Here is a 27,070-nt window from a genome sequence, read left to right on the forward strand (position 1 = left end):
GCTTATCAGTGGCAAAATGTAAGGCACTCTGACTAAATACTCAGGCATGCTGCTCAGACGTTTCAAAATTCTAGATCTCAGCACTGCTGGGAAAACTTCTTGCCTTCCTGTGTTCCCTACTTGTAAATTGGGAATAATATAAAACTGACCTCCCTGACCTGTACAAGGATTCATTAGTTAGCAAGAACAATAGGCAGTTAATCTTTCTCTCCTATCCTACCAACCTCTAATGATGGATAATTTCCAGCATCCTTCTCTTCCACTCCAGCTGTCAGAGCTGGCAGAATGCTGATGGAGAAAATCCTGGAGCCATGCTTATGGCATCTACTACCAAACTGGTCCTGTAGCAGGACAATTGTTTTCGTCCATCCCCTTTTGACTCTCATTAATGCCTGCTCGGTGCGAGGCACTAGCCTTACGACTGTGGATACAAATATAGAAGTGAGATAACGTCATGATATGGGTTTAGGAAGGTTCATAATGCCAAAATCCAGTTCAAGGAAACACAAAGCACACACAAGGACGGGAAAGCAAGTCAACTTTATTGAGGGGGCATACTTATTACAAAATGAAGAACAGTTATGGTGGAAACTGATCAAACATCCGGGAAGTACCCAACCCCAGAGATACCTGGTGGATTTTTATAAGGTTAATATCTGGGTTCAGCAGGACCAAGCAGTGGGGAAAGGGAGCAAGGAGGCTGGACCTGGGACCGATGTTGATTCGTGCTAATAGGTGGGGAGCAGCAAGTGAAGTAAGATTCCTGTAGAACTGGTGGCTAGTTAATATTCAAACTTCCTGCTGTCAGGAAAAGGGGTTTTGGTTGTTACTGGAGGCAGCTTGGTGTTGCAGTGGACAAAGTGATGGACCTGGTGTCAGGTAGACCTGAGTTCAAATCTAGCCTCAGACACTTACTGTGTGACCCTGGGCAAGTCACTTAGCCTCTATCTGCCTCATTTTGCTCATCTAACAAATGGGGGTAATAATAGTACCTACTTCACAGGTTGTTGTGTGAATCAAGTGAAATAACAAATGTAAAGCACTTTGCAAAACTTAAATCTCTGTATAAATGCTAGCTATTGTTATTATTATTATTATTACTGCTTGTCTTACTATGATAGAGTGACTCAAGCAAGGGTTTTGAGCTTTCCTCAGGCCTTCATTTAGCAAGGTAGGGAGGTTACTGTCCCCAACCTTGGGGAGCTTATATTCGATTGAGTCCCCAATGTATCAGAAAATTTAAGGGAATAGAGCAGCCAACCTAAGAAAGTTCTGGTCCTCATAGGAAGTACCATCCAATGGAGACTCTCAGACATCAACAAGGTTCATACAGAACACAATCCCTTTTCTTCCTCTCAGCTACAGGATGGTTTGGATCTACCCTGCAGTCAAGTGGACTTTCTGATTACAGTCTTTGTTTTTGCTTCAATTCAATTCTATAAACACATACTAGTATGTTTAAGGCACTGTCCTTGATGCTGGAAATCCAAAAGCACCCCCATGCCTTTGCCTTGGTATGAAATCTGAGCTTTTGTCAAAGTACCTGAAAAACTATGCAGAATGTTAGTTTCTTTTGAAAAGGTCTTACACTTTTTACTTCATATTTTGGACAGAAAAACTACCAGATTTGGATGAAAGAAGTATCTATTAAAACACAGTTCATTAGAAAACATTCGTGGTGGCCCAGCCTCCATCAAAGTCCTGCTCTGATATGCCTCATCATAGTGTGAGGGTGACTCCAAGTCCTGGCAGATCATACCCACAGAGCCTCAGCTCTGGCAGGTTCTGCCCTGTCAATAGTGTGTGTCCATTGAAGACTGACTTGACTGAGTGTGTGGAGGCTTTTTACCAGAAACTTGGCTACCAAGGGTAGAAATGTTTTTAGGCATGATAACTAATGAGCCCATCTACTAAGGAGCAGAGGTAAAAGCTTGCCATTTGAGTCAGCAGAGAGAGTATCTGTCCAGATGAAGCCATGCATTTCCGATTGATTAAAGTATAGATGCTGAAAATTGGTACTTGATTAAATTCATATATCATTTCAGTGTTTCCCCTTGAGAAGGTGTGTCTCCTGAGGACAAGGACTGTGACTCCTTTATTCATATAGGAACTCCGGAATTGATATGCTATCATGAATGGGAAAGGAATAGAGGCTAAAAATTCGAGATAATAACAATGAAATTGATAGCTAGCATTTATGTAGTACTGTAAAATTTGAAAAGCATTTTATATGTGTTATTTCATTTGATCACATAAAAATTTAAGGCCTTTTAAATATATGCTATGAATTTATATGTATGCCAGTGGTAATAATATCTCACATTTATGTAGTCCTTTAAAAGAGCTTTACATGTATTATCATCTTTGATCCTCTTAAAACCCATTGAGGAGATGTGATAATTATTATCCACATTTTACAAATAAAGAAATTGAGAGGTTAAATGATTTTATGTAAAATGACCGTACTGCTAAGTGGAAGATCCCTGATTCAGTGCAGGTCTTCTGCCTCCAAACACTGAGCTCCTTCCACTACATTATAATGTGAATTATTTCATCCTCTTATCTCTGTGTCAGGATTGCCTATTGCCTTTGTCTAGAACAGGGGTTCTTAACCTGGGGTTTCACAGACTCCCATGGAGTCAGTGGATAGATTTCAAGCTATCCATGGACTAGGATAGGAAAAATAATTACATCTTTGTTTTTATTAACCTCTAGCCAAAATTTACTATTGATGCCAACAATAAAAAATAACAATAACAATAGCATTTCCTCTCTTTATTCTGAGAAAAGTTATATAAACTTCACCAGGCTGTCAAAGAGGTCACACAAGAGCCCTGAATCTAGAAGGTTTATCTTGCTAGCCATCTTCGATTTTATTCCAACTAATTGTTTGCTGTAGACTAGGCTTTAACTTTGTTGTTCGCTTGTTTCAGTCCTGTCTGTGTCTGTGTGACCCCATTTGTGGTTTTCTTGGCAAAGATATTGGAGTGGCTTACTATTTCCGTCTCCTGGTCATTTTACAGATGAAGAAACTGAGGCAAATGGAATTAAGTGACTTGCCCGGGGTCACATAGCTATTAAGTGTCTGAAGCCATATTTGAACTCCAGAAGATGAGTCTTCCTGACTCCAGGCCTGGCATGCTATCCACTGTGCAAACTAGATGCCTAGGCCTTAACCAAAGAAGAGAAATCAAGGGTTTGTCCCAAGGGACTGAAGTTATAAAAGTGTAAACATTTAGCACTATTTCAGCAGCAAGGAAAAAAGTGACTTTAGAGCCTCCATAGTATCACTGACTCCTTTCATGGAGCTACTACTGTAGCTAAATTTCCAATCAGCCGAATTTTGTCTTGATTACTGGTGGTATTGCTTCGACATCATGAATTACAAAGTTAATTTAAGGACATATTTCATACTGCTTACTTTGGAGACTGAAATTGCCAGGTGTGGCTCTCCCCCTTTATGCTGACACAGAAACATATGTGTGTGCTACAGTTATGCCATTTGCTTTGGGCAAGTTTGGTGGATTCTTGAAGGCTAAGCTGTATGCGTGAGAACCTTCAAGATATGATAATCGTTTAGTCCTCCTTCTTGTAACTGTCATGAAGCTCATTGATGGAACTCCTGAAAATGAGTTGCCCTCTAGGATTCTATGTTTAAAAATATTGCTATTATTATCTCCATTTTACAAATGAGGAAACAGAGGCAAACAAAGGTTAAGAGACTTGCCCGGTGTCACATCTGAGGCCAGATTTGAACCCAGATCTTCCTGACTCCAGGCCCAGAACTCTATCCACTGAGCCATCTAGCTGCCAAAGCATCTTATTAGAATTATCTATAAAATATGTATAAATAAGCTCTGAATTGCCTAGAATACTCTCCTTTGAACTTTAATTAGTGCCCAAGTATTTGGTTCCTCATTCTTTTTTTCATTCCTGGTTCTAGTCTGTCTTGCATTTTGGTGAGGTTGACAAATAGAAGAGTTTTAGATAGCTGAACTTTTATGATACTATTGTACGGCATACATAGACAGCTAGCCTCTAACGCAGGAAGACCTGGGTTCAAGTCCTGCTTCTGACACATATTGTCTATGTGACCCTGGGAAAGGCACTTAACCTCTTTGTGCTCCAGGCATTTCTGGAAGACTAAGTTATAGAGAAAGTGCTAGCCTGAGATAAGTTACTTATCTGGGAGTTCCCTATATTAGTGAAATCACGGGTCCAATCCCTATCCCCCTCATTCCTATGCCAGACTCTTCAGGCACCTTCATGTATCAGTAATGACAAAAGTGGTTTGAGAATCGTGTTTTATAAATGCTACTAGCCTAGGCTTTAATATGGTTGAGTAGTTTTCAGTTGCATTGGAATCTGCATGACCTCATTTGAGGTTTTCTTGACAGAGATACTGGAATGGTTTATCATTTCCTTCTCCAGTTCATTTTACAGATAAGGAAACTGAGGCAAACAGGATTAAGTGACTTGTCCAGGGTCATACAGCTAGTAAATAGCTAAGGCCAAATTTGAAGTTAGGAGTCTTCTCCAGACCCAGCCCTCTATCCCCTGAGACACCCAGCTGCCTGTGCAGCTAGCCTGAGGCAAAATTGTAGAATAGGTAAAGTCTTACTGGGGCAAAGATGCCAGAAGGTTCTTGGTCATGTTAATGACCTTCAGGAGAAGGGTACTATCTGTAGCACCTCTAGTTTTATTGTCTAATCTGTTAGTAATAATAACCAGTACTTTTATAGGACTTTAAAGTTTGGTTTACTCATTTGTAACAAGGACATGAACTATAATGACCTTACAAACGTTTATACAGAGACAGATGATTCAGGGATGAGTCCTAAATCAGTAACAATTTCCTGGTCATTAAAGTATAATCAATTTCATTTTTGTAGTGTTAATTATTTATAATGAATTTATATTCAAAACTGTCATTGTCCTTTGCAGGCCATATCTTTCTGCTTGGCAAGTAAGTCATGTATGTGTGTGTGTTTGTGTTTAGATATGTATATGTAAATCTATGTATATTTTATACATTTATTTATTATTTACATATTTATATATACATGTATAAATACACATGCACACATGCATGTATAGACATATGTGTTATGCAAATATAATGTAGTTTGAGGAGAGGAAAAACACTAAAACAACTCCAGGAGGAGGTGGCACATACAATTTAGCCTTGAAATCTTATGAAAGGCAGAGTTGAAAATGGATGGTTGGGTGTAAATGTATTTAAAAATTGATTTAAATACAGTATTTATTTTAAGCCTGTTCAGAAGATTTGTTACTAGAAATTGATGGGATTATAAATCAGTAATGAATGGTGCATATATATTTTAACACCTTTTAAATTCCTTTTTTTATCCTAGGCTGACCAGATATCTGGCTTTCATATAAGATCTGTGCTCTGTGTCCCTATTTGGAACAGCAATCACCAAATAATTGGTAAGATACTGACAGAAGTAGGATGATATTGTTCTGGAATCAAGTATTCTTCCTTTAAAGTTGTTTGGTATTATTGGTTCTTCCCTTTTTGAGCTCCAGAATTCACCAATCTGAGTCTTATCTGATCTCACATTTTCATTCAGACTCCATGTAAGGAGTTCATGCTTCTTTCTGAGGAAATCAAGTGTTTGTCCATTCATTCATCAGCAAATATTTATTGAGGGCAAGGCAGAAATTCGTCATATACTTAAAATGTAGGGAAATAAGAGACATGCTGAATTAGTGTTATACCAGTAGGCAGTTAGGCTTTTGCCAAAAGACGTTGGATAGCCCACATTTTCCTACAGAAAGAGGACACAGTAGCAGTCAACTACTAATCTCTACATTCAAGATGTACTTCTAATCTACCTGGCTAGACAGTCCTGCCTCTGGAAATCTCATCTGAGAAATCACCAAGCCTGGGAAGCCTAGTGATGGTACAGGGGCCAAAACTGAACAAATGCACTTATAAGATTCTTCAAACTAGGGCTAAAAGGGAGATATTGTTCTCTGGGAGTAATAGGATTTCTCTTTTTTTTTAAATCCCTAATTTCTAACTGTATAGCTCTCTTACCCTGGGCACCTGTTTTCCTCTTGGAGATTTCCATAAGATTTCCTCATTAAGCTCCAGGGGACTGACTGGTGCTGACAATGGAATTCCATATTCTGCCAATTAGTGCTTAGACCTAAATTTGAAAATAGTTTTTCTCATTCATTTACTCAACCGAATCAAGTATCTATCAGTATTTCATGAGTACATCCATCACACGGGAAAAGATGAATACTAAAGCAAGAGAAATGTGTAAGAGTTAGGAATCACAGTTCCTAATACAAAACACTGAGCAAGACCATTGCAGACAGCTAATTATGTTGACAGGTTACAGAATGAGAGCTAAAACTGTAGCAAACTGAACCAAGACAAATAACCGAGTATTTTTCCCCATGTTATGAAATAATATTTTAAATCAATAATGCACCTGTAATTATTTCTAAATGGGAGCTGTAGTTTACCTAAATGTGAAATGCCTGAAGTTTTTCATTTAACCCCCAAGTTCCTAGCAATATTTCATGGACTTAATGTTTCTAAAGGTGTAAGTCACTTTTCTGCAGGGCAGCTAAGTGCCAGGAGTCAGGAAGATTTATCTTCCTGAGTTCAAATCTGGCCTCAGATACTTACTAGCTGTGTGACCTGGGCAAGTCACTTAACCTGGTTTGCCTCAGTTTCCTCATCTGTAAAGTGAGCTGAAGAAGGAAGTGGCAAACCACTCCAGTATCTTTGCCGAGAAAACCCTACATAAGTCACAAAAAATCTAACAAGGACTTTCTGATGGTAAGTTCAGTGCTGTGGGAGATATATTCATTCTTGTGGATCACTAGGAGTGGAGGCTCATTTATCTACTGACCTCTGCCTTAGTTTTGTACGGGGCCAGGGATCTGTGGTTTGCTTGCTTGTAGCTTATGGTACACTTTTGTTTTGTTCCTCATGTCATAGAGCACTTGGTATAGTATTGGGGGTGAACTTTTCGGGTGAGGGAACAAACATACATCTAAATCAAATGGGGGAGGGGACTGCAGCATTGCTTTACCAATAATGGCATCGGAGATCGGGATTAACTCAGGGTAGTGTGAGGCACAAATGAGATATTGGGTATAAAGCACTTTGCAAACCTTAAAGTGATATGTAAATACCAGTCATCATCATCATCATCATCATTATATTCATTTGCCTCCAGTCACCAGGCCTACAATCTTGTAATGACTTCATTCTCTGGGCCTTGTACTACACTCCTGAGCTCAAATAGTGTTTATAAAGCAATATGGAGGTATTCTGGTAAATGTTTAACTCACTTGGGGTCACTTGGGAAAAGAAATAGATACACATAAATTTTTATGTTTAATTCTGCATTATTAATACTTTCTTAAGTCTAGACAATCAATCAAAAAATAAATCACGCCCTGATTTACAGCGATTGCCATAACTTAGGTTTAGATACTCATACCGAAAATGCAAGCATGTTAGAGCCCACATCGCTGGGCTAACTCCTGCCTTCTAGGTTAACAGGTATAACAGATTTTTGTCATATGTCTGCATGTTTCAGAGACATGCTTTGACCTTGAGTATATCTGCACAAAAACCAACCATTCTGTAACAGAGTTCTAGTGGTCATAGATCCTGATGGCATGTGTTCAGGGAACCCTGAGGGTATGCTGTGTCTCCTTAGTCTTCAGTGGAGCTCAGTCTGAAAACCATTGCTACAGAAGCCTCGGTGGGACCATTTGCTTCTCTAAGTCCCTTCTTTTTGATAAGGTGCTCACGTGGGCAGCATTTAAATGAGGCATTCAAGTATGTTCCAGTGTCTCAGGATAGACACGGGATAGATCCCTGCTACGTATTTTGGCAATGCTTGCCTTTCTGTGCTTGATATTAACAACATGGTGTGAACTCTTTCAACAGGGGTTGCTCAAGTCTTAAATAGACTCGATGGGAAACCTTTTGATGATGCTGATCAACGACTTTTCGAGGTACGAAAAAAAAAGCTTTGTAAACTGGTGGGGTGGGGGTGAATGATCCAAACATAATTGTACTTGTGCCGAAGTTCTTTCAGAAACTGAAGTTAGTAGGGTCAGAGCTTTATTGATACTGGGATTTGCTTATTTGGATTTAGTATAATCCCTGTACATTCCATCTGCCAGGTATGGCCAGTTTCTCATAGTGGCTCTATCTATCTGGCTCTATTGGGATTATCTCCTGTCTCAGAACAACTGTAGAAAAGTACCAGGAGCAGTGGTGTATGGTGTGATCATGATTCTGTGGTCAAGTTTATTTGACAGTAGTGTGCACACCTACTTCCTATTTAATTCAATCCAATATACTCCAAAAAGCATATAACAAGTTTTTACTATGTAAACAGCATTGTGCTGCCATCAGAGAGACAGAAACAAATGGACAAACCATCCATTCCTTTAAGAAGCTTACATTCCGCCACTCCAGCATCTCTCCTCTTAACTCTATATTTCAGAATGCCCTCTTACTGAAGGGAGTGTGTGTGTGTATGTGTGTGTGTGTGTCTGTCTGTCTGTCTGTGTATACACAGTGGTTTGAGTGATGGACTTGGGGGCATGAAGACCTGAATTTGAATCCATCCTTAGATGCTAGCCATATGACCCTGGGTAAATCATTTAACCTTTGTCTACCTCTGTTTCCTCATCTATATAAAGGGGATAATACCCACACCTATCTAATAGGATTGTTATGGGGATTAAGTGAGAAAGCACTTGTCTAAAGCTGTGTTTGCCCTGCTGGCTATTTCTCCTCTCCACTGTGGGCCACTGGCACTTGCTGAACCCTCCCAGTCTTGGCTCTCTGCTATGATCAGCAGTTTCTGACTTCTTACATCCTAGAATTGAAAATGAGATTTATACATTTATATCTTCAAAGCCTTTTGTTTGCAAAATATTCTACAGTTATCTGAAGGTTATTCTTTCCATAGACTGTAGAAAGTAGTCCAAGACACATCACATTGGTAGGGTCTTGATTTACCCATGACCACACAAACCCCATAATGGCAGATCTCAGACACTTACTATCTGTGTGACCCTGAACAAGTCACTTAACCTCTGTTTGCCTTAGTTTACTCAATTATAAAATGAGAATCATAACAGTATCTACCTTAAAGGGTTGTTGCGAGGATCAGATGAGAAATGTATAAAGCACCCGGCACATAGCACGTGCAATATAAATGCTTATTCTCTTCCTTACTCCCTCCCTGTGCCAACTTCGGCAAGCTAATTAACCTCTCAGTGCCCCCAGGAAACTGTTTAAGACTTAAAATTGAAGAACAGTTTGATATTTCTATTGGCAAAAGGGATTTCTTCATTGGGAGTTCCTTGCCCTAGTGAGCTCATAGTTCTAAACCAATAAAAAACAAATTCATACTTGTCCCTGAAGGCTGCCTATCTTTGTTTTAAACTGTGACCTTTTTCTTTCTTAGGCTTTTGTCATTTTTTGTGGCCTTGGGATCAACAACACAATAATGTATGATCAAGTAAAGAAGTCCTGGGCCAAGCAATCTGTTGCTCTTGATGTAAGTATGTGGGCAATTAAGGGATCATGGGTAAAATTGCAGATTTGAGAGTCATGTTTGTAGACATGATACTTGAACCTACAGGAGCTGATAAGAGAAGATTTAGAGAGAAGAGAAGGATTCTAGGACAAAGCCCTGGAGGACAACTGTATTAAAGGGGCAGGGGATGAGGGGCAATCTAAGAGTGGTAGAGATTTTGGAGAAAAACCATGAAAGAACAGTTTGAGAGAACCCAAAGGAAAGAGTGGGCAGCTAGGTGTTGCAGTAGATAGAGTGCCAGGCCTGGAGTCGGGGAGACATGAGTTCAAATCTTGCCTCAGATGCTTACTAGCTGTGTGACCTTGGGTAAGTCACTTAACCCTGTTTGCCTCAGTTTCCTCATTTATAAAATGAGCTGGAGAAGGAAATGGCAAACTGCTTCAGTATCTTTGCCAAGAAAACCCAAACTCATGCAGAGTCAGATGTGACTAAAATGACTGAACAACGAAAGGATATGAGTATCTAGGGGCAAGTTCAACAGTATCAAAAACTGCAGAGAGGTCAAGGAGGATGAAGATTGTAAAAATACCATCAGATCAAGCAGTCAAAAGATTGTTCAGAGAGAGTACTTTAAGTTAAGTGGTGGGGCCCGTAGGGCAAATTTCAAGGGACTGAATGGGTGGTGAGACAGTGGAAGCTGCAAATGTTGGCAATTATTTCTCAGAGTTTGGTGGCAAAAGGGAAGAGGGTATGGTGGAGTCAAGGAAAAGGCTTTTAACGGGAATAAGGTAGAGGCAAAGAATGAAGCGTTTGAGATTATAATCAGAATGTAATTTATTACATAATGTAAATTATTATGATTATCCCTACAAAGCATACCATCTTAACCACATTTTCACTTCTCATGTACCTCTCCACTGCAGACAAAGTAATTGGGATGATCTGTGGCACCTCTGGTTATACTAGGAAGGAAGTCCCAAAAAGGACAAAGCTCCCTCCTGATTTAAGTCCTTTTGGACCTCAGGCCTTACAAACACCAGTTAACTTTCACAGTTCCTCTGTAACCTACAAAGATCTCAATGTACACTAAGAGTATTTCTCCTTATGTTTAGCTGCTCACTTTTTCATTGCCTAATTTGTGTCACTTAGATGTACACCAGTTGTAAATACCCTCTTTCTTGTGTAACTCAGATCTTAAGGTCCAGCAAATACAAAAAAAAAAAATTTAAAAAGAAGGCAAATATGAATGGTTTGGTTCTGTGAACCCAGAAGACAAAAGGAAGTTGCAACTAAATGAAAGGTTGTCTTATAGATTCTCCTTGGAGAAGTAAATAGAGAAACTGAGAAATTTGTTATTTTGTGTACCCAAGGGCGCTATGAAATACTTTGTAAAACATGTGGTCATTTTGAAACCAAATCATCATATACTTTGATGCATCAATCAAAGGTGGGCACAAGGTGAGGGGGGTGGGAAGAAGATAAACATTGGGAAATATGGTGCAGGTTTAAAAGAGAAAGTGAGAGAAAGAGAGTGAGAGAGAGAGAGCAGTGGCTTATAAGTATTCAGAAGCCTCATATCTATATATCATGAATTCATTCTTCCAGGAGAGTGTTGGAAGGTGCTCAACATGGCAAGCAATGATCATCCCCAAATTAAAATTGATTATATCTTAACAACCAGGAAAGGACTGTTTCCTGATGTGGGAATCATAAAAAATCAGCTGTCTGTGCAGTCAGACCACTGACTTGTTAGAACAAAGACAAAGATCAAATTAGAAAGAAAGCTGAATTTGAGAATTCAGTGCAAATAACTATAATAGCTTCAATCTGACCAAGTCAAATGACCTATTAATGTTTAAAAAGGAGAAATGGAAAAAGGCAAAGATAGTCAAGTTGGAGGTGACACAATTTTGAAAACATTAAAGAATCATTTTATAATATATCTCAGAGGGGGGAATGATACCAAAAAGAATGGGAAAGTAATGCCATGAATGGCATTAATATTCCCTCTCCCTCCCACCAAAAAACTTCTGACCCATTTTTCTACTTTTTCATCCTTAAAAAATCTTCCATGAGAATAATCTATGTGTATATTAAGGATTTTTTTTTTGATAAAAATATGAGAAGAGAAATGGTAAGGTTTCTCAGATGATTTTCTATATTAGACTCCATCTTTACAATCACAAAATTAATGTAAAGAGATGGAAATACAAGATATCACTGTGTTCATTACCAAAATTAGCAGTGTATTGATTACCCCCCCCAAAAAAAGGACTTGACCTAGTATAACAAAACGTTCTAGCAACAAACTCCTTGAAATGCATGTTAAGATTGTACAGGATTTCTTGATAAACGTAACCACAAAGTTTGCTGTTCAATAACCCTGTGATAATAAGTGTGAAGAAAGGCATAAAATAGGAAGATATATCCTTGACAAAGGTTTTTGCTGCTGTTGTGGAAGACATCTTTTAAAAAGTACAAATTTAAGAGGTGTTTTATATATATATATGTGTGTGTGTGTGTGTGTGTATACATTATATGTGTGTGTCTATATATATAGACACACACACACACATATATGCATATATATACACACATATATACATATATATACACACACATATATATACATATACATATATATACATATATATATATATATGTATATATATATATATATATATATATATACACACACATATACATATCCAAATGCTTCTATGTGGGAATGATAGTGTATCGATGGAAGGAGGTAGTAGAATATTACATAGGTCCCTCATTAAGAGAGAAAAAGAGATACAGAGAGAGACAGAGACAGAGACAAGGGGAGAGAGGGAGAGACAGAGAGAGATGAAGATGGAGGGAGACAGAGACAAAGGGAGAGAGACAGAGGGAGAGATGAGACAGAGAGAGACAGAGAGATAAAGACAGAAATAGGGATGGATGGAGGAGGAGGAGGGAGAGAGAGAGAGAGCGAGAGAGCGAGAGCGCTTAATAATCCTCATAGTATTTTGTGAGTTGTATGTAATAATGCAATTATATGGCACAGTGGATAGAGAACTAGAGAGCTGGATGGACTTAGAATCTGAAAGATCTGAGTTCAAATCCTGCCTCAGATACTAACTAGTAATATGATCCTGGGCAAGTCACTTAACCTCTGCCTCGGTTTTCTCATCTATAAATGCAAATAATAATAGCACCCTATCTTCCAGTTTGTTGTGAGGATCAAATGTATTTATAAAGTGCTTTGCAAACCTTAAAACACTGTATAAATGCTGGTTAGGAAGGAAGGAAGGAAAAATAAAGGAAAGAAAAAGAAAGGAAGGAGGGAGAGAGAGGGAAAGAGAAAGGAAAGAAGGAAAGGAAGGAAAGAAGGAAGTAAAGAAGAGAGGGAACATTTATTAAGTACCTAGTATGTGCCACTCACTGTGCTAAAATCTAAATGGACAAAAAATTCTTAGTGTTCATATTATAATGTAATTAGAAGACCAATCTGTTGAATTAATATATTGGTACAAATATTGGAGAGAAATACTGCAGAGAGACAATGAGGTGGGTGCTAAATTTGATAGGAAGATAAGAACAGACTAGATTTCATTGAGAAAACTGTACAGTGCTTTCAGTGCTCCCAAGCTGTCTCCTAGCAAACAAACAAAACCCACCTAAATCTTTTTGCCACCAATAGTTTTCCCCATAATATTCTGCAGTGTTGGATCTTGTAACACCACAATTTCCAGATAATTAAAATTGGGGGTAATCCAAAGTTCAGTGGAGTGACTCCTAGTGGGTGCAAATAAGCTGCTGAATGGTCCAGACCATGACCTCTATACAATAAGTAGCAGAAGGGGTATCTATTACCAATAAAATGTGGAATAGAAAAGAGAGGCCGGCCTGTCACCCAGCCAGAGGATATGAGGATGCTGGATGGATAGCCCAAGCACTGCACTAGGGGCTCCCTGCCCCAAACGTTAAAAAAGAAAGACTTAGTAGAAAAAGGCCTCTAGCACATTGGGAGAATGTGGGCAAAAATCAGATAGGATGAAAAGGTAGGTTAATTGTAGGAATGTTCTGGAATCAGCTTATAAGAAAAAATTGTTAAATTTTCAGTGTATGTATTTACACTTTAGAAATCAGAAATTTTCTTAGAAGTAGAGAGATTACGTATGAAAGCATATGCAATTTTATGGTGTAAGTGAGGAAAACGTGGAAGGATGAAAAAGACATCCAATAAGTTGCCAAATTCAATCGATGCTATTGCCAACCTAGTTCTCAAACACATTACTCACTTTCTTTCCATTCCCATTTTTATCATCCCAGTTCAGACTTGCATTATTTATCATCTGCTACTTTCACAATGGTGCAGCTAGGTGGCTCAGTGTATAGAGTGCCAGGCCTGGAGTCAGGAGAACCTGAGTTCAAATCTGACCTCAAACACTTACTAGCTGTGTGACCCTGGGCAAGTCACTTAACCCTGTTTGTCTTCATTTCTTCATCTGTAAAATGAGCTGGAGAAGGAAATGGTAGACCACTCTGGTATCTTTGCCAAGAAAACCCCAAATGGCATCATGAAAAGTCAGACAAGACTGAACAAAAGCTTTCCCAATACCTACCTTTGCCCTTCTCCAGACTGTCTCTCCTCTCATGCAAGCCATCATATAAAATGCCGTCAGATTGATCTTACTAAAATATGGCTGTAGTAATATCAGTCCCCTGCTAAAAAAAAATCTTCAATAGCTCTCTGTTACCTACAAAAAAAGTAAAAATTCTTCATCATGCCATTTAAAGCATCTTAGATCTCTCCTCAATCCACCTTCCCAGCCTTATTTTTGACAGCTCCCTCATGTATGTCCTAGTCTGCAGTCATCATTTCCTGTATGTGCTTCCACACCACTGTTCACACCATTTTATCTTTTTTTCCAAGCATGCTTCCCTGCATCACCTATCTCTGCCTAACCGTCCTTCAAAGTCCAGTTCAAATGCCACCCTTGCCTTCCCTGCTCACCCCAGTCAGAGATGATCTTCTTACTCTCTGAACTCCCATAAGCACCCATTGTTCATTCTTCTGTGGCATTCAAATGCTAATAATAGCTCACATTTATATCGTGCTTTAAAATTTGTAAATAGCTTTAAGTATGCTATCTTACTTGTTCTGTCAACCAGGTGAAGCCCACCCTTCAAAATGCAGAGGAGTCCAAGCTGAGTTGAAAGAATTGAGCTCAAATGATTCCTCTTCTCCTCCCCAACAAAGTTACTGTTAGGGTATGATTCATTGATACTGAGAATAGTAAATATCACCTACTGAAGTTGAACCATGTGTTGAAAACCCTTGTTCATTAGCAGGGACTGAAGACAGATGCTACAAATTATAAGCCAAAAGCAACACACAAGTGGAGAAAGGAACTGTTCACATGCCTTAATTCTTCTCTGAAGACACTTTGGATGATGTTCTCTCTCCTATTGAAAGAAATAGGATTGAAAAAAGAAAAAAAAAATTATTTCCCTGAACCTGTTCTGCAGTAATTGGTTCCCTGTGGAGTATATTTTAGGTTGCTGTGTAAAGAGACTTTGGAACTTCTTTGAGTGAAAGGCCCAATTATTCACTTAGCTGGCATTAACTTCGGCTAAAGGGTGGCCCTCAGAAATAACCCAGGCAATTCATCTCACCTTTTCATGTGACCTAAAAAGTCAGCTAATGGAGCCATTTGGGTCCTGGACTAGAGGAAGCTGCTTCCTAGCCCTTGTGGTCCAAAGAGCTATCCTGGAATGATTGCTGACTGAATTGTCAGATAATTCAGCTGAAAGATCAGCAATGAGAAAACAAACCACAACAGCAACAACTTTGAAGACTGCGTTAGCCAAATAGTTTTTCAAAACTAATCAACCAAACTCCAGTTTAATTTTTAAAACTTCACTGTTCACACTGTTTGGTGGAACTGATAAGAACTGAATAAATACTTGTTGGATTAGATAATCTCATCATTAGTAGTAATGAAAACAAGGTATTTATTTAGGACCTCATGATTTTGAAAGGAATTTCCTCACAGCAACCCAACCATCTGAGGGAGGTGAATTGAAATGGGCTGAATTTTGCATTAGGGACAGGAGAGACAAATAAAATCAAAGCTGACCTCTCACCTTGATGTTGGGCTTTAGTGCCTGCTGGAGAGAGAGAGAGAGAGAGAGAGAGAGAGAGAGAGAGAGAGAGAGAGAGAGAGAGAGAGAGAGGGAGATCAGACTAATATGCCCAATAAATTTGGGTGATCTTCATTTGTAAATGTCAGAAATACTCTAAATGTACATCCAAAATAAGCATTTTGAGTAGTAGGGATAGTGTTTACAGCTCAATACTTTGGAAATGGGGAACATAATGTGGTCAAGACTTAGTGACCCATGTTGGACTCAATTAAACACATCTTGGAAAATCATAATTAGACCCTCCCTTGCTCTTAGAGAGTCCTGAGATGCTCACAAGCACCAGGTGTCCTCAGGGCATCATAGGGTTACCTTGCTAATTATAGACAGTGGGGGGGAAAATACAAAGATGGGGGATCTGGAGAGAGATCTAGGTTGAATACAAATATTCAGTAATACAAACTACTGAATAACTACTAAAACTAGTGTAAACTAGAACTAAAACACTTTATGTGCAGACAAATGGTTTTAATACATGAAACACAAATTTGAAGAACTGATGGCATTTTGAAAAAAGCAATCATTAGTCTGCATTGCTCTATAGGCCTGAAAGAATGCCTCATATTCTCTGTTCTGTACTTAGAAACAAGAAACTCAAGAAATCCAAGGGTTCATTAGAAAAGCACTAATGATGCATTAATAAATTGGATAACAATTTGTTGAAGAAAATCAACCTCATTGTAAATCATAAGAGGAGTGACAGGGAACAAAGGTGGGCAAAGATAGCTGAGTAATTGTGAGTGTTGAACTTTTTTTTTCTAAAATGTTTATCCCTTACCCAGAATGCATACATATGCAGGATCATAAATGAATTACACTGGCAAATGAATGTTGGGGGTCTTTTAAAATTGAGAGCTACTCAAAGGGCCCCTTTATGAAAGATTGTTTTAGCTGAAAATTGGCAGAATTTTAGATGCATGCAGTTTTTATTTTTAAAATCTGTTTCATTGATGCCTTTTGTTTCTCCCACCAAAGCCATTTTGGGTTATAGCTTCCCACTATCACCTACCTTCCCTTTCTTCTTCCAAAAATAGTTAAACGAAAACAACCAATGCAATGATCCCATGTCATGTATTACTTTTTTTTTAAAGCTAAAATTACTTGGGTTATCTCCATTATTAGCCAAATGAATAAAATAATAAACTGAGTAATTTGGGGGAATTTATGCAATGGAGACAAGCCAATAATATCTAATATTTCATATAGAACTGATATTCTTTGGGCTTTGGAAAACCTACTAAGATTGTTTTGGTACCTACTATGTGCATGAAAAATCATGGGATCATAGAGTTGGAGCTGGAAGGAATCCAAGAGGCTACCTACCCTAAGCAATGTCTACAGGTTCGTATGGCTAGTAAGTACGAAAGGCTGGATTTGAACCCAGGTGCTTCCTGATGTGAAGTCCAGTACTCTTCTTTTATCCCATGCTGCTTCATTTAAGGGCACTTTTGTAGGTGTAATAACACTTCAGTCATCTAGAAGACTCTTATCTGGCAATTTCAATTATCCAGAGCAAAGCCAACCACCCACAGTGTTGTTGTTGAGTCATTTTTCAGTTGTGTCTGACTCTTGGTGACCCAGTTTGGTGTTTTCTTAGCAAAGATACTGGAGTGGTTCTGCATTTTCTTCTCCAGCTCATTTTACAGACTACGAAACTGAAGTAAAGAAGGTTAAGTGATTTGCCCAAGGTCATGCGACTAGTAAGTGTCTGAAGCCAGATTTGAGCTCAGGAAGATGAGTCTTCCTGATTCCAGGCCTGGCACTTGATCCACAGTGCCCTCTAGCTGCCACACCTGGCACTCAAATATTGGATGAGTGATTTAAAAATATTTCAGTCAAAAGAAGGTTTATAAAAAGACTAAATATAGCAATTTTTTCTTAAGACTAAATTTATTTTAAATAATCACACAATTTCATTCTCTGATAATGCTAGATTCCTGACAAAACTTTATTTACAAATAATTCCTGTAGTTAACTGTCTGAGAAATGAATGATCTAAAATAGCAGAAAACAAAAAAAGTGGGATTTTGGGTTTTTTGGATTAAAAAAATTATGAAACTTTAGGATAGGAACTTATTAGACTTCAGCTATGTTTGCTTAGGCTAATAATAGGTTCATTTGCTTTTCCTGAATTAGCACTAATCGATGGACCACAAGGTAGCCAAGAAATTTCTTGAGTGAGAGGGAGAAACTAGTATGGAATTTTTAAATTTTTATAGATGACATTAAAGGCTGTTAAGGGGTCCCTGAACTTGTCTTTTGGAGTTGCTATATTTTCCAGAAATCCTGGACCCAGAGCATGCAGAAGGCCCTGAATGTGTCAAGTATGAAGTGCCCCCCCCAGCCAGGATCTACCCCCCCAACACAATTCATTGTTTGCCCCCAAAATTGGACTCACTCAAAGATGCCAGCCAGTCCATGCCAGGCTGGGAGATTTCCTTGTGCAGGTAGATATATGCAGACCATGCTATCTTCACTGTAGCAGTTCCCAAGGAAAAAGAATGAGGCTTTTGCCATCACCTTGCCCCTCCCCTTCAGGAAAGATTTTGTGCTTTTCCCACCTTTACTGTACCTTTCCACCTTCCATACCACACTCCTTCCTGTTTTCTCCACCATTCTTTGTCCTGCTGTCATAAATATGCAAACTTCTGTATGAATTGTGAACACTTTGGGTTCCACATGTATGTTCATTTCTCTTGTAATAAACCTGGTTTTCACATAAGTTTCATGATGTTGTGATTGCTTGTTGACAATAATAATGGGCAGCTAGGTGGCACAGTGGCTAGATCACTGGGCCTGGAGTCAGCTAGTCTCACCTTCTTGAGTTCAAATCTGGTCTCAGACACTTACTAGCTGTGTGACCCTGGGCTATTCCGTAAAATAAGAAGCAAATGGCAAATTATTCTAGTATCTTTTTCAAGAAAACCCCATATGGGGTCATCAAGAGACTGACATGACTGAACAAAAATAGATAATAACCCATGGTTCAGTAGATAGTACGGTCAAAATCAGCTTTTTGGATATTGTCATCATCACTAACATTTTTTTTTTCGTTTTTTTAAATTTTATTAATTTATTTTGATTTATCAGCAATCACTTCCATATGCTTTTGAGTTTAAAATTTTTTTTCCCCTTCCTCCCCACCACCCTCCCCAAGATGGCACAAAATCTGATATAGGCTATACATTTACATTCCTATTAAACATATTTCCACATTAGTGAAGTTGTAAGTAAAAATTAAAGCCAATAGGAGGAAACATTAGAAAGAGGAAACAAAACTCAACAGAAGAGAAAAAAAAGATAGCGATTCAACTTGCACAGTTATGATTACTATCTGTGTCTTTTTCTCCATCCTTTTTTCCCTGTTTATGCTTTTCTTTCTCCTTTCTCCTTTCCTCCCTTCACTAGTGTTTTGCTTTTGACCACCTCCTCCTTCAGTCTTTCCTCCCTTCTATTATCCCTTTCTCTTTTCTTCCCCTTTGCCCTTACTGCTTCTTCCCTCCCTTCTATCCTGCCTCCCTTTTCTTTCCCCTTTTCCCTCCTACTGCCTATAAGGCAAGTTAGATTTCCTCACCTAACTGATTATGTTATTCCCTTCTTGAGCCAAATCTGATGAGAGTAAGGTTCAAACAATGCTCACCCCTCTCCCTTCTTTCCCTCTGCTGTAATAGGATTTTCTGTCTTTTCCTGTAATGCAATTTTCCCTTCTGTGCCTCCTCCTTTCTTATTACATTTTCTAAGATCAGACTATTCCACTTACTTGGATCCATTTAACCCACTTGATTAGATTTTTTTTTATCATTACATCAAAGTCAACTAATATCCACCCCCTTTATGTATACTCCTTTAACATGGTGTAATAACAATACAGTTCTCAAGAGTTGCAAGTGTCATCTTCCCTTGTAGGGATGTAAACAGTCCACCTTATTAACAACATTTTGTATCTTTCTGTCCCATTTACCTTTTTATGTCTTTCTTGAATCTTGTACTTGAAGATCAAATTTTTTGTTGAGCTCTGGTCTTTTTATGAGGAAGGTTTGGAAGTCCCCTATTTCGTTGAATATCCATCTCCTCCCTTGAAAAATCATGCTCATTTTTGCAGGGTAGTTGATCCTTGGCTGCAATCCAAGCTCCTTTGCCTTATGGAATATCATGTTCCACCCTGCAGTCTTTTAATGTAGAAGCTGCAAGGTCCTGTGTAATCCTGACTGTGGTTCCATGATATTTAAATTGTTTCTTTCTGGCTGCTTGCAGCACCTTCTCTTTCATCTGGTAATTTTGGAATTTTGCTATTATATTCCTTGGCATTGTCAATTTGGGATCTCTTTCAGGTGGTGAGGTGTATTCTTTCTATGGTTATTTTACCTTCTGGTTCTAGGACTTTGGGCAGTTTTCCTTTATGATTTCCTGAAAGATACTGTCCAGGCTCTTTTTTCATCATGATTTTCAGGTAGTCCAATGATTTTTAAGTTGTCTCTCCTGGATTGATTTTCCAGGTTGGTTTTTTTTTTTTTTTACCGATGAGGTATTTTATGTTTTCATCTATTTTTTCATTTTTTTGTTTCTGTTTGACTGATTCTTGCTCTCTCATAGAGTCATTAGTTTCCATTTGTCCAATTCTAGTTTTTAACAGATTGTTTTCTTCTGTTAGTTTTTGTACTTCCTTCTTCAATTGGCCAATTGTATTTTTAAGGGATTTGTTTTCTTCAGTGTACTTTTTTTCCAGTTTGCCAATTGTGTTTTTTAGGGACTTGTTTTCTTCAGTGTACTTTTTTTCCAATTGGCCAATTGTATTTTTTAAGGACTCTTCTACCTCTCTCATTAGACTTTTAAAATCCTTCTTGAGCTCTTCTAAGAAGGCTTTTTTTCAGACCAGTTCATATTCCCTTTTGATGTTGCAGATGTGGGTTTGTTGACAATGTTGTCCTCTTCAGAATTTCTGTCTTGATCTTCACTCTTCTCATAATATGAATCTATGGTATGTTTCTTTTTACTCATGGTTTCTTTATTCCCTGGCCTTTAAAGAGATTGAGCTGTGCTTCTGGGGAACAGAGGGAACTGACCCAAGCTTCTTGTGTTGGGAGCCTAGGTCTTGGTCACTGGCTTTGTGTGCTGGGGCCTCTTATGTTGGCAATTGGAGGCTGTAGGGTTTTGGCAGCTTACCTAGTGTTGGGCTGGAATCAGCAAGGCTGGAACTTTCAGGCAATTCTAGGTTGCCTGCTTTTCCTTTCCTTTAGCTTTCTTCAGCTCCTTTTAGAAGGGTACTGCAGGGTGTTTATCTGCCTGGGGCCCCTTGCAGTGCTGCCTTCCTCGTTTCTGCTAAAGCATTGGGAGATTCCTTTGTGGTAGAGTGCCGAGGCATGTGGTGGTTTTCTGAGCTGGTTTCCATGGTTCCCCCACTCTCACTGAGGCACTCAGAGGTCCAGGTGTTGGTGTTTGCCTGCTTTACCACCTGGGCTTCAGGATCTCCTCCTGGTTGACAGTTGGAGGCTGTAGGGTTCTGACAGCTTACCTGGTGTTGGGTTGGAATCAGCAAGGCTGAGACTTTAGGAAGACTCTAGGTTGTTTCTTCAGCTCCTTTCAGATGAATGCTGCAGGGCGCTTATCTGCCTGGGGCCCTTTGTAGTGCTGCTTTCCTTATTTTTGTTGAGGCACTGGGAGACCCAGTTGCGGGGCTGCTGCACTGCTGTTCCGCATCTATTTGGTTCTCATAACAACCCTAGAAGGTAAGTGTTATTATTACCACCATTTTACAGATGAAGAAAGTGAGGCAAACAGGGTTAAGTGATTTGCCCACACAGCTAGTAAGTGTCTGAGGGCCAGATTTGAACTCAGGAAGATGAGTTTTCTGACTCCAGACCTGGGCAGCCTACCCTCTACACCACCTAGTTGCTTCCCTGACACATAGTTGGTGCTTAATAAATTTTTATTAATTAATAATTGATTACCACCATGGAAGAAGGGAACTAAGTATGTACAAAGGATGTATGTGGAGGGGAGCTAAAGAGTGAAATATATTCTAAGACTGAAGCCTTAAAGAGAACTCACTTTTATTAACTGGGGGCAAGAGGGGAGAGGGAACTGTTTATTAGGTCACTCCATTAAAATTTGAAAAGCTTACAAACTTACAAGAAGTCATAGACAGAGTCTCAGAATCTGTACTCACAGAAAAGAAATGTAGCTGAGTGAGTGTCACAGTGAGGTGAGAGAATTGCTTTTGGGTGAGATAAAATGTCTAAGCTGGAGTAGGGAGTAGCAAGTCCCAATAGAGAAGCATTAAATTATTCATCTGGCTTATAAATGATGGAGAGGTCCTATAGGAGTAGGTTTTGAAAAGGAAGATGATGAGGTGAGTCACTCAACTTCCTGACCAGCGGGGCATGTTGTCAGCTGTCAAGAAAGGAGGCCACTGTCTTTACACTGGACATCCCTTCCTAATTGTAAGCCCTGGTCAGGGCTGCCACATGTATACCAGGAGATGGAAAAATGCAAATGAGATTTTATTACATTTGAAAGAACTCTGGTCAATAAAATGAAATGAATTTCCACTTTCAGGGCAAGGGGTCAGGGAAAACCCTGACCTCTGAAAACTCGGGTAGAGAAGAGACTCATTGCTCTCCCTCCCCACTAAAAGAAAAAAAATCTGTTTTATTTCTAAGTATTAGTTAAGAAATTTTGAGAAACAGAGAAAAAGCATGATAAGATGGAAAGAGTATTGTCTCTAGAATAAGAGAAAGTAAGTTCCAATCCTGATTCTGATACTACCATCAATCCTCAAGTTTTTTTTGGGGGGGGCAGTTAACATTCCTACAAAATGGCATAAAAGAAAAAAACAAGGACGTTGATATATTGAACCTGTGGGAAAGGGGGCATTAGGTTCCCAAGACATCTAAAACTTTGATCTTTTGCTAGAGATTGCTTTTCTGTATACACTTCTTTGTAATAAAACATTAATTGTAATAATATATACTTTTCCTAACACAGAAACCATGAAATAACTCATAAAATTCAGTACACAAAATAAAACTGATAACATGTAAAACTTTTTTCTCACTAGTAATTGCTTACAACAGAATTCTGTGACCAATTATGCTAACATATCAGTTAACACAAGAAAAACAAACATTGATTTTAGACAATATTCACTTTTCATAATTCCCCCTAAACCATCTCAGCCTCTGGATGGGATTAGGTTCATAATTTAGTTCAGTTCTTCTGTAGTATTGGTCCTCTCAAATTCATGCTTACAAGCCGTATGACTGTTGAGTGAGTCCTTCCAAGGGGTTGGAGTCCCAAAAATGAATTCTTGCTTCTGGGGATTTTGATGTTGGGCTGAGGGCAACATCTAGCCTGGATTTTTGATGTTGGGCTGAGGGCAACATCTAGCCTGGATTTTGACTCCCAAAGGCCTGTGTCTTCCACTCCTGAACAAGGTCTGAGACTTCATTACCTACATCTAGAATAGAAAAGAATAAATTAAAAAGCCAAAGAGACCATCTTGTTAAAGAGGGGAAAGAAAGCCTTAGGATGTTAGAGTCCTAACGCTCCCCACCTGGTTTCACTGGGCTTCCCCAGAATGGAGCAAAAGACAGGCAGAGAGGTATATGATCACAATTTCCTTTTCTTTTTGATGTGTCTGATAACCATCCATTTTAATAATACATTCTGTCATTTTTTTTAAGGAGTCAAAGTCACAATCACTGACTTGAGTCCACTCTCCCCCACCCCTACCTTTAAAATCAAGACACTTGCTGTTTCTCAATCCTTTTACATCACTCGTCTTTACAATTTTTCAAGTATGAATTCTATAGTTCTACAATCATACCTGCCAGGTCTTTCAGTGCCTAAGGATAAAAGTCATCTGGATCTGATGACTTGAATCAATCTAGGGCAGCAATTATTATTATCTTCTCTTATCATCTTTCCACTCATCTTAAGTATCAACTCCTTATTTGTCATTTTTTAAAATGTCATTTCCAGTCTAAAGATGCTTCTCCTTGGCAGAGAAATCAGAAGTCAAATAAGACTGGAGCAGCTTTTGCTTGGAATTCACAAGGAAGTAGGCCTACACCTGTGATATCACAAGGACAAGGAAACTTCCTTTACTAATGCAGATCAGTAACTTGTCTGTATCTTATGGTCTTAGAGAGTTGTCTAAAAAAGTCTGGGAAGTTAAGTGACCTCTCCAGGATGACATAGTCAATGTGTGTCAGAGAGAACACCTGAATCCAGCTTTTCCTGGTTCTGAAGCTAGTCTATCACACACTGCCTCTAAAACATACAGATAACCCTCAAGAATATTCTCTGCTTAATCAGAGATGGATATGCAGAGAAACATAAGAAACAGCCAGTTAGTCAATAAGCACATTAAGGCACCTACCATATGCCAGGCACTCTGCTAAGCACTGAGGATACAAAGAAAGGCAAAAGACAATCCCTGCTCTCAAGGAGCTCATAGTTTGGGGAGACAGAATGCTGATAACTACATACAAACAAGATATATATGGGATAAATTGGAGATAATCAGTAGAGGGAAGGCACTAGTGTTAAGGGGAAGATTGTCAGAAAAGCTGAGTTTTATCTAGGACTTGATGGAAGCTAGAAGATGGAGATGAGGAGGAAGACTATCCCAGGCATGAAAAACAGCAAATATACCTGGAGTTGGGAGATGGAGTGTATTGTGCAAGGAACAGCAAAGGCGGACAGTGTTACTGGAACACAGAGTATGGGGAGAGAATGTGGCATCAAAAAACTAGAAAGGTAGGAGAGTATTGGGTTGTGAAGGGCTTTGAATACCAAACAGAGGATTTTATATTTGATCCTAGAGAAGTAGGACAGATCAAATAAAGGTGCCTGAGTGTTGTGTTGCCTTGAATTAAGAGACCAGAAGTCCATCAGGCAAATACTTAGCGCTTTTTCAGAGTTTCAGACTTTCCTTCTCAAGCAGTTAAGTATATTAGCATTGGTTGTTGCCTAAGCAGAAGACAACTCTTGATAGTCACAGAGGAATGCCAAAGAATGGCTGACCAATTCACTGACCTATTGCAGACACAAAGGTCACATCTCCAACATCAAACTGAACCTGAACATAAAATGGCATGTGTATTTCCAATGATGCCTAGAAACTTCATGGTATAGTGGGAAGAGCTATAGACTTGAGATTAGGACACGTGGGTTAAAATCTTGACACAGTTACTATGATGCTTGTGTGGTCTTGGGCAGGGCATTATACCTTTTCAGGCCTCAGTTTCCCCATCTATATAATGAAGGGGTTGGATTAGATGATACCTAAGTAGGTCTTTCCATCTCTAAATCCTATAATCCTATGCCAGAGAGGAGAAACATAATTCCTTCAAAACATCTTTCAGTGCCACTCTCAACAACAGAAACCTGAGCTTCATAGGCCTGGGGTGATGGTCTCACCCCATGCCATTTCTTAGCTTCCAAATTGGATCTCTACTTAAAAGACTATAAAGTAGAATGACCCTTTTGTTTCCATGTAGCAGTATTCAAGACATTCCTCAAAGCCGCAACCCTTTAAGTCACTCATATTTAAGCTGATTTATACTGTGTTATCCAGGTCAGCAGTTATCTTTCATTATGCTTTAAATTCAAAACCTCCAAATCCTTTTTCAGATAGGTAAAAATCTTTTATGATGGATGTATCCTGAAAGTCATCCTAACAGATCACTCAGTGGAAAGAATTCTCTGAAAGCCCGTTTTTGAGCATTTCATTCTATCCAAATAGAAGGTGATTTCTTAAATATTTGACAGTGGAAGCAGATGATTTCTCACTTTTGGGGCATTTGTTCAGTTCCAGTGCCTTTGAAACCTGTCATCTTCTCGTTACTGATCTCCAGACGCTGGTGCTTGATGCCTTCAGATGACACTCCTGGCAGGTCATTCCAAATAAATTGTCCTTTCACTTCTCTGTGGTTCATCATCTTTTTTTTTTTGTGTGTGTGTGTGTGTAGGTTGGCTGCTTGTAGAAGAAACTTGCTTTACTTCCTTGGGGCTTGTCCATATCAATTCTTTTGGAATTTTCTTTCATATCAGTTTACCTTAAATATGATGTCAATTTAGTTCTCAAGTTCTCTGGCTTGGCAGCCAGAGTTGTAAACACATCAATGACTATTAATGTTGCCCTTTCACTGTTGAGACAGCCAGTCTGGAGCTCTCAGCAAGTTCTGAGTTTCTCCTTTACCACTGAGTAGTGCTTGGGATCATGATCTTCTTACCCAGTTACTGTAATAGTCCATTTCTCATTTCAAGAATGAATGGCCATTGCAACCAATAATGAATCAACATTCAAAGCTATCCAGGTGCAATTCCTATTTATTTCAGAGAAGTGCTATAAATGGAAAGCCAATGGAAAAATGTGGTCCTGTTAGTGAGCTCCATGTAAAGGAGGAACAAAGCTTGCTCTGCTGGTGGCACCTCGGTCAGCTTCCTCCGCGATATAGTTAAATTACCCTATTCTGCTTTCCAGCCCATACTCTTCCCTCCCTAACATCATCCCTCACTACACACACATACACACACTTCTTTGTGATCTCATAGGTTTGGTATTTGTGTTATGGGATTACAGAATTCTAGATTTAAGGCTGGAAGGGGTCCTAAAGATCACAGAGTCTAACCTCATCATTTTACAAATGAGGAAACTGAGGCCTAGAAAGGTTAACTGAATTACCCAGGGAAAAATAAGTAGTAAGTACAAAACTGAGATTTGAACTCAAATCCAATGACTCTAAATTCAGCATTCTTTCCTCTGCATCATTATCTTATTTTTGTTTTCCTAGGAGACAGAACAAACCCAAACTTAATGGAAATTGGTCTTGAGTCACTTTTTAGTCATATCTGACTTTTTGTGATCCTCTTTTGGGATTTTCTTAGCAAAAATATTGAAGTGGTTTGCCATTTCCTTCTCCAGCTCATTTTATAGATGAGGAAACTGAGGCAAAAATGGTTATGTGAGTTGTCCAGGGTCACACAGCTAGTAAGTGTCTGAGGCCATATTTGAACTCAGATTTTCCTGAGTCCAGGTCCAGCACTCTATCCACTGCACCACCTATTGATATTGGTAAGTTTTGCAAATTGTGATTTATTTTTGAAATACTAAAGAGAATTTCAAGTTCCAGAGAAAATGCATAAAACCATTTGGACTTTTCATCTTAAATCTTTTTTGGTACAGAGGCCTAGATAAACTGTACCTTGGGGACCAAAAAAAAGCTTGTAATAATTTCATGCTTGTCAAGGCTTCTGTGATTCTAGTGTTTCCTTTTGAATTTAGGGTCAATACAGTTGCTTGAGACAATTATTCAAAG

General features: G+C 38.9%; 1 protein-coding gene across 1 annotated transcript in view; it reads left to right on the forward strand.

The window, feature by feature from the left end:
* The window catches only part of PDE11A (phosphodiesterase 11A), a 473,077-nt gene that overhangs the window by 255,245 nt on the left and 190,762 nt on the right, over nucleotides 1-27,070 (forward strand). Inside the window, 3 exon segments of the mRNA XM_020991048.2 lie at nucleotides 5,376-5,451; nucleotides 7,946-8,013; nucleotides 9,483-9,575. Coding sequence (XP_020846707.2) covers nucleotides 5,376-5,451; nucleotides 7,946-8,013; nucleotides 9,483-9,575 — 237 coding nt within the window.

Source organism: Phascolarctos cinereus, unplaced genomic scaffold (genome assembly GCF_003287225.1).
Source record: "Phascolarctos cinereus isolate Bilbo 61053 unplaced genomic scaffold, phaCin_HiC Scaffold_726;HRSCAF=1367, whole genome shotgun sequence".
Lineage (NCBI taxonomy): Eukaryota > Metazoa > Chordata > Mammalia > Diprotodontia > Phascolarctidae > Phascolarctos > Phascolarctos cinereus.